The sequence below is a fragment of the Chiloscyllium plagiosum genome, chromosome 45, assembly GCF_004010195.1.
Source record: "Chiloscyllium plagiosum isolate BGI_BamShark_2017 chromosome 45, ASM401019v2, whole genome shotgun sequence".
NCBI lineage: Eukaryota > Metazoa > Chordata > Chondrichthyes > Orectolobiformes > Hemiscylliidae > Chiloscyllium > Chiloscyllium plagiosum.
In genome coordinates this window covers 6,601,500-6,610,280 of record NC_057754.1, presented here as the reverse complement: position 1 = coordinate 6,610,280, position 8,781 = coordinate 6,601,500, and the positions used below count along the sequence as shown (strand labels likewise).

At 49.5% G+C, this 8,781-nt stretch overlaps 1 protein-coding gene across 1 annotated transcript in view; it reads right to left on the bottom strand.

Moving 5' to 3' along the window:
* LOC122543998 (neurexin-2-like) overlaps positions 1–8,781 on the bottom strand; it is a 139,549-nt gene that overhangs the window by 60,505 nt on the left and 70,263 nt on the right. Inside the window, exon 6 of the mRNA XM_043683007.1 lies at positions 8,504–8,623. Coding sequence (XP_043538942.1) covers positions 8,504–8,623 — 120 coding nt within the window. The remainder of the gene's footprint in view (positions 1–8,503; positions 8,624–8,781) is intronic.

Sequence of the window (8,781 nt, the reverse complement as noted above, 5' to 3'; positions counted from 1 at the left end):
ACACACAGAGAGAGATAGAGGAGGGAGAGAGATAGAGAAGCAGAGACAGAGCATGAGAGATAGAGAGACTAATAGAGAGACAGAGCGCAGGACAGAGAGAGAGATTGAGGGAGGGAGAGAGAGAATGATAGAGGGTCAGAGAGCGGGGCAGAGAGAGAGAGAGATACAGACAGACAGACAGAAAAAGAGAGACAGGGAGAGGCAGGGTCCAATTATTATTCCCTTTTTGCCTACACAAAAAAGCTCCAGCCTCTCAGCTCCCGTCAGCGTGAATGCTGGCCTACAAACTGGGACCGACCCTCCCAACCCTGTCAATACACAGGCAAGAGGACGAGAGGAGGCTGTTCAGCTCATCTCTGACAAGACAGCCCTATTCATTCTGCGGTTATGTTCTGTGGGTGATGGTCAAATGCTCTTGTCGTTGAAGGTACCAAGTGTCGGGTATTGATTAGTTAATCACAGCGAGCTGTACAAAAGCGTTTCAATGAGAACTGGCAATGGAATGAAATTCACATCAATTCATGTGAAGAGACCTCGGAGGGCTCCTGTGGCGCACAAGGTAGTGACCTTGCTTCTCAGATAGGAGGCCGGGGTTCAAGTGCAGGCTTCAGTTGCAGAATCCATGAACAAGGTCAATCGGAAAATATCGGTGGGGCTGTCCTGTCGCAGACGGTAGTGTCCATCCCTCTGAGGCAGGTGGCCAGAATTTCAAGGACTCCCCTTTCCTCGCCAGAGGTGCGTTGCGACATGTTCAATAGACTCGAGGCTGAGGTAGATTTTTTAACCAGGGAGGGGAATCAACAGGAGAAAGGTGGGAAAGTGGAGTTGAAGAATTATCACATTGAATGGGGCAGCAGGTTTGATGGGCTGAATGGTCGACATCGGCACCTGTCCCTTATGGCGTTATTACTATACTTTTCAATTAATCTATTCTTCTAAAATTGTGCAGGCAAGTGGGACTCGTTTAGTTTGGGATTTTGTCCAAGTTTACTTCACTGGAGTGCAGGAAGTTGAGAGGTGACTGATAGAAGTCTATAAAATAATGAGGGGTATGGACAGAGTTAATGGAAATTGTCCTTTCGCTCAGACAAGGGATTTCAAGACCAGGTGGGCACATTTTTAAGGAGAGAGATTTAAAATGGACAGGAGGGGCAAATGTTTTACCCAGAGGGTGATTCGCATGTGGAATGAACTTCCAGTGGAAGTGGTGGATACAGTTACAGTGTTTAAAAGACATTTGGATAAGGACATGAATAGGGAAGGGTTTGGAGGGATATGAGCCAGGAGCAGGCAGGTGGGACTAGTTTAGTTTGGGGATTATGGTCGGCGTGGACTGGTTGGGCCAAAGGGTCTGTTTCCATGCTGTATGACTCTGCGACTCCAGAGGTGAGTAATTCTAAATTCCTCTTTCTTTAGTTGTATGTTTAAATAATTTTTTAAAAAATTATTCACTTATGGGATATGGACATCGCTGGCTGAGCCCAGCATTTATTTCCCCGTCCCTAATTGCCCCCACCACTTGAGAAGGTGGGGGTGAGCTGCCATCTTGAACCGCTGCAGTCCGTGTGCTGTGGGTTAGACACACAATGCCCTGGGAAAGGGAGTTCCAGGATTCTGACCCAGAGACACTGAAAGAACAATTTTGCTTAGCATCGAGAAGTTTTTTTCCAGCTGCAGTGCATCTGGAACACGGCATTTTACACTTGCCTTTAAATATAAGAAAATGTTAGGGTCCAGGCTACTTACTTAAAAGATCTTGAGGGGATCTGGTCTGGTCCATAACACTGCACTATCCCCAAAACCTCTCAAGTTCGTCGGTGTCGCATAATCTGATTTGAAAGCGCTCGGAGGCTGAACCTCTGATGCCTCCGAAGCAGAGAATTCCACAGATTCGCCGCCCCCTTCTGAGGTAAGAAGTGTCTCTTAGCCTCAATTCAAAATGGCCAACTCTGTATCCAGGGACTGTAGGCCCAGCTGAGGGAAGTACCTTCGAAAACCATCAGAGACTACAAATGTTTTGCTTCTTTTGGCTTGAAACACAACAGATTGATGCGCCACTTTATTAAATATCGCAATTATTGATCCATGCCGGAAATGAAAAGTGTAAGAGTTTTTGTGTCGGAGTCAACTTGGCACGTTCTACCATGTGTCATAAAATCCTCAATTCTGGGAAAATAAAGCCTCCCTTTGTTAAAAAAAAATCAATAGGAACAGAAATCTGTTTTGAGTGTTGGAGACGCAAAGTGACATAGGAGCCACGGGGAGGCCATTCAGTCCATTGGGTTCACTCCGCCATTCAATAAGATCGCCTTCTTTTCCAAAGGACTCAACATGTGGGCAAAGCACCCCCACCTGGCAGCTCAATGAGAGCCGCTTCTCAGCCTCACTCTCAGGTGGGTAGGGGGGAGAGTAGAGGGAGATATGAGGTGGTCGTTTGGCCCCTCAAAGCCATGCTGCGCAGCTCCAAGCACCCAACCCAGACCCCACATATCCATCGGGATCTTTGGCCAACCCAAGTCCATTGACTACAGCCCGAAAATGAGTGGACGTGAATTGGGCAGATGGCACAAAGGGAAATCCCGAAGAAAATCGAATTCCTCCTCGATCTACGCAGAGTGCTTCTTTGAAAGTTAGACAACCCCTCGCCGGAATTGGAAGGTGGCCGAGGTCTGTTGCTTGACCGCATTTTCAGAAGCCCCTGCAGAAATCACAGCTCAAGCTGACCGGAAGGGGCTGGACATGAGCCCTCTGCTTCTTGCCAGCTCTAGGCAGTGGGAACCATTAAAACCTACTATGCCAAAGAGGGAGCTAATGGTGTTAGTCATCTCTTCACCTTACAATGGGAACTCTGCGGGGGTCATATGAAGCTGCAAAGTTATCTTCATGACCATCAAATCAGCTTTGAGAGACGTCTCCAACACTCAACACTTGAATGGCTAATCAAGGTCACATGTCTTCTGACAGCTGAATACTGCGATTCTAAGTCAGCTGCTTTTTGACCTCCAGAGGGTGGAGGATTCCAGACTGCGTCGGCAGACTTTCTGTCTCTGTTACTGACCAGACAGACTTTCCTGGCGAGGAGGAGACTGGCTGGAATGAAACAGCCGATGCCAGAAACCTGAAACAGGAACGGAAACTGCAGGAGAAACTCAGCAGGTCTGCAGAGGGAGAGAATGCAGGAGCCCAGGGAGCCTCCTTCAGAGTCCCAGGCTCACTGGACGAGAAGCGTGAACTCTGCTTTCTCTCCACAGCTGTTGAGTTTCTCCGGTGATGTATTTTTACCTGACGATAGTTACTGGCCTCAGCTTAGCAAGGAAACCAATACCGTACATTGGCTTCCCTCTAAACTGATTGCTTTTCTAACCTCAGGGGTGACACAACTCTCCGAGTTTTACACAGTTCTATCAGGTCACCCCTCAGCCTCCAACACTCTCGCAAAAACCATCCAAGTTTGTCCAACCTCTCCCTTTAACTCGTACCCTCTAAATTAACCCATACTACCCAGGGAAGTGCAGATCCCTGGACACGATGGGACAATTTAGCACAGCCGACCCACCCTAACCTGCACATCCCTAGGCACTATGGGACAATTTAGCATGACCAATCCACCCTAACCTGCACATCCCTAAACACTATGGGACAATTTAGCATGACCAATCCACCATAACCTGCACATCCCTGGGCACTATGGGACAATTTAGCATGATCAATTCACCCTAACCTGCACATCCCTGGTGGGCACACACAGAGAGCCCTACACAGGGCAGGCAGAGGTTAGGGTCATGCCCCGGGTCATGCACCATTCCTGATGAAGGGCTTTCGCCCGATACGTTGATTCTCCTGCTCCTCGGATGCTACCTGACCTGCTGTGCTTTTCCAGCACCACTCTAATCTTGACTCATGTCCCGTGAGAGCCAATTACCTCCAAACCAGCCTTGGCACCGGACGCACGATTTCAACCAATCAGAAACCGACACAGCCAGCACACTGTTTGACACTACTGTGTTTCGAATCTAGCATTTAAAAAACATTGGACGGTTTGGAAGTCTACCCTTGAGATGTGGTTCTCAGATGGAGAGATCTGTTCCATCCTGTTATACAGATGTATCGTCTGAAATACTCATTTAGACAAGCATTAGTTGGACATATATCAGAATTTTCACCACCATGGGCTTTACAAAGTGAAAGAAAAACATTATGCTTGTAAAGGACATAAGCTGGACTGTAGAGTCCCTGAGTCCACAATACGTTTGGAGAAAGGTCTCATAACATAATGAAACTACTAGATTTGAACATTTGACACTCAAACCACCTCAATGTCTCCTCAGGAGCAACAGACTTTACCTTCTCTTCTCTTTCCCTGAAACCACTCTCACTAAAGTTGACAGTTCGAGGATCCCACAGGAAGACCTTATCACCGCAAGTGAAGGGGTTCCTCGAGGGGAATTCAAGATCAGCCTCCCGAAAAGGGATTTGGCCAGCCTTAACTGATCAGTGGAGACTCCCCCAGTCCCAACAGCACGAGTACAAAGTGAATTTGGGGGCAGATCAACACTTGGCAAATAGTTTTCTCTTCCAGATATAACTGCCACTTAGCCAAATCTCTTTGAGACCAGACTCTGAAGACTGTTCATGCTTTTCCCAGACGTGCGTATTATTTATCGAGATGGGTGATCGCATACTTTTGCATGGTTTGTGCCACTTTCTTGATTATTTGCAATAAACCAACTCCCAAGCATTGCTTTAAAAAAGACACATTTTGCTGAAATGTTTTGCCTTTTACACATTGGGACATTTATAGTAAGCGCCAACATAAAAGAGAAAAGGTGAGACCGATACTGTGAAATAGGCAAGTAGTGATTGGTCAGCGTGCTGATTGGTAGAGGCATTGCCGTGGAGACTGCACCAGTTAATGATGACTGACAGTCAACTGACAAGCGCTGTTTACATTTTGCACCAGGCGGGACTGAACCACAGAATGGACTGTCACCACTTTGTCATGTTGAGAAAGCGAACACGTTGCTGTCTTTGTGTGAAGAACAGGGTCCAGAAGCTTAACATAAGCCACTATGTGGCTCCCAGCTCATGACCTGCAACGCTAAATCGCATAACGGGCCTGGATTATTCAGCAAGTGCTGTCCGACTGGGGAGTCGTGTCTTGTGTTGCCAGGTCATGCAAGTCCGGACACAGTCAGCGCCTTGGGAAAAGGCCAACGAGAACTGATGTTGGATACGACCCACACCCCAGCCCTGAACCCCTGAGGCGTTTGCGTGATAACGCAGAATCCTGGACCATCCCTTCATCCATCACTTGGAGGGACCGGGCCTGTTTCTGACAGATCCCCCCAACCTATCCCCGAATGCTTCAGACCCATCACCGTGGGAATCCTTCACAATCCCCACGTGCACTGGCAGCTAGGTGCAGAGAGGGGGCGACCTCGGGCGATCGGGAGGATCGCGGATTGAGGTGTGTGTGTGTGCGCGTGCAGGAGGGGGAAACCCCTCCCAGCCCTTGCTTCAGACTCCCTCCCCTCACCTCCCCCACCCCCCCACGCTCCCTTGACATCTGCAATTCCCTGATGCGCCAATCAACTGGAAAGAGGTGTCAAGTCACCTCCTGTGCCCACGTCGCAAGTGCCCCATAGCTCACCCCCACCACCGCCCCGGTTGGTGCGGGGGATGATCAGGTCAGTGCCACTCCGCCAATCCCAAAAGAATGTCTGGACGAGGGCGGGAGGGGCTGGGGCAGCTGACCGTTCGATCGTTAATGACCTTGGGACGGTCCGATGGCTTCCGAGATCACGCGGCGATGGGAGAGGTGCCAATGACTAGCCATCGGGGATTTGTAATCTGCTCAATTAGGGCACTGGGCTCCTGTTCTGGTTCATCTCCCCCTCACACAGACGACAGGAGGACTCAGGTACACTCGATTAATCCAACAGATATTCAGAAAGCCTTGGCCTGTCAGATTTCCACTTTTAACTCTGTCCAACATCTCTGCCCGATCCGTGCAGGAAATAATTCACCTCTGATCGCACCCACATACGGTAGGCACCCTTCCCTCTTGTAAAATTTACCGTCCCACCTCCTTCTCCAACTCTACCTAAAGCCATCTGTTTACAGCCTCTGTTCTGCTCTTGAGAGGCTGATGCAAGGTTGTTACTGACATTTCTGCTGCTGTGGATCTTTCGGTTGTACCTGATGAAGTGTACCTTCACTTGCCAGCTTTGCAAGGTGCCATCTTAAACCGCCATCGTCACCCTTTGATATTCGATCTGACTGGTTCCTGCAATGTTACCGATTACTCTGGGTGCTTTACTGCAGGAGCCTTCAGGCGTTTTCAGAATGTACTCCAATGGGGTTATGCTGCTGTGTGGGCCACATCTCCCCCATCGAACTCCCCTCCGCACCTCCCCCTGCCCCCAGAGTGTGCAGGTCTGTGAGTGTGTGTGAGAAAGAGAGAGAGTGTGTGTGTATATGTGTTTATGTGAGAAAGTGTGTGAGTGTGTGTGCATATGTGTGAGAGAGTGTGTGTGTATGTATGGGTGAGACAGTGTGTGTGTGTATGTATGTGTGAGTGTGTGTGTGTGTCTGTGTGAGTATGTGTCTGTCTGTGTGTCCGTGTATGTGTATGTGTGAGAGAGAGTGGTGAGTGTACGTGAATGTGTGGGTATGTCTGTGTGAGTGAGTGTGTGTGTGTGTCTGTGTGTGAGTGTAAGAGTGTGTGTGCGTTTGTGTAAATATAATAAGAACCACTTGCCCTGATTGCTTTGCAGTGCTGGCCACTGTATGCCAATATGGTGAGCGCACGTGGAGTCCATTTCCCATCACTGAGTTTGTGGTGGAGCAGCCAGTGCTCAGACTGACTTGCTCCTACACTTTGTCAAAGAAGCCATTCATTTGAATGGAGTGGTGGTGGGATGGTGTGTGAATAACTGCGTACGGCATGACAGGGGTTGGGCACTGAGGAGGGTTCTATCTGGGACGATCATCCAGGCTTCTGCCTGGAATCCAGCCGCGCAAATCAGAAAGGGAAAGGAGGTGTGGGAGAGGGGGGAACCATTTTGATTTCGGAAGCCATTATCCCTAGCTAAGAGGGGACCTACCCATAATGCCAGTGATGACTCAAGCTATACACAGGAACTGATTGTGAACAAGCCATCGGAGGGAACACGTTAACGAAACGTCCTGCTGATGGGATTCTCTCACTGACACCTCTACACCTTTTGGCAGGAAACCTGAGGGCTTTCCCTCTCTATGAGGAACACGAACTAAAACAACACCCCGCAGACAAGATGTCACCAAACTACTTAATATTGACGACCACAGACCATGAGCCACTATGCACGGGATGCGACAGATTATTCGACTAATCGGTGCTTTCAGACCAGTAGTATCATTAGCTCTTTTCAATATTATTAAACCATCTACCGTAGTTTGACCTCTTGTCATCAGCATATAAATTGATGCTTATAAACCCTTTATGAACCGCGTATGTCTGTCACTGAGGGAAGAGGTTAGCACTCAGTGCAGAGTGGCCACTCTGGACCTGGGTGGGTATTCACCCCTTCCCACGATATCGTGAACTAAACAATTTCATGAGGAGCTTTATTTGAAAGTGCACAATTCTCCGACAGGAAGGGGGTAGTTGCAGTGCTGGGCGGTGGGGTTGGACTGGAGAAGGGCTTTGGAGAAAGCAGGGTTAACCCTTTCTCCCACCACCCTTCCCCTGACAGCTGCTCCCACTGTCTGTGCTCATGTCTGTGCGTATCATCCCATTCACATCCAGTGCGCTGACAACTTTTATCAGCCTAACGATCAGACCAGAGACGAGACATGTGTGCCTGTGGCTAGATAGAGAGGAAGACCCAGGATGGTAGACTTCTCCTCATCTTGCAAGATTCTGTGCTGCCACACCATCACAGAATGAGGCGTGAAAGTCAATTATTCACCGGCTAATTCGCAAGTCAAAATAAAACACCAGATCGATGACAGTGAGAACCAGAGAAACTGTGCATCCTAACCCAACCTCGCAAACGCTGCACAATGCCCGAGTGTCTATCGCGTCTAAGTGCGCCATACGTTCACAAACAGCAAATCCACGGCTACGAGCAAGGTTAGGCCAAGTAACAAAGTGAGAACATCCACCATCATGACAATCTCCGGAGTCAAACATGACAACACCCAATGTCAGAGAGAGAGGGAGAGCTCCAATAACCGCAACGGACTTCCTCCAAGCAACACTGACCATCCAAAACAAACACAATCTCTTCCCCGTCTCGCTCTCTCTCTCTTTCTAGCAACCTTGCCATTTCGGCCCTGCCCAACCCGGCAGAGATGGGATGGATCTCTCCCTCCCACAGTTACCCAGAGCAACAGGATGGGGAGAGGGAGAAAACAAGCACCATCTCCTGATGGCCAGGGTCTGCTTCAGAGGAAGGGAGTGCAGGTCCGTAAACACGCACGCACGCTACGCGGGGGGAATGGGATGCTCTGTACTCACGGTAGTTACAGATACTGCCCCCGAACGAGGTCATGGTGCAGTCGCACGAGTAGCCATCCCACTGTTGGATGCAGGTGCCCTGGTTGGCACAGGAATCCTCCTGGCACGTGGTGCTGGGACCTGCAGGAGGGTAATCACACACACTCACAATAACTCACTCTTACAGTCCGGGCGCCGTCCCTGTACCCACCGACACCCCCTCCCTATCTCTGTAAGCCCTCCAGGCCCTACACCCCCTCCCTATCTCTGTAACCCCCTCCACCCCCAAAACCCCCTCG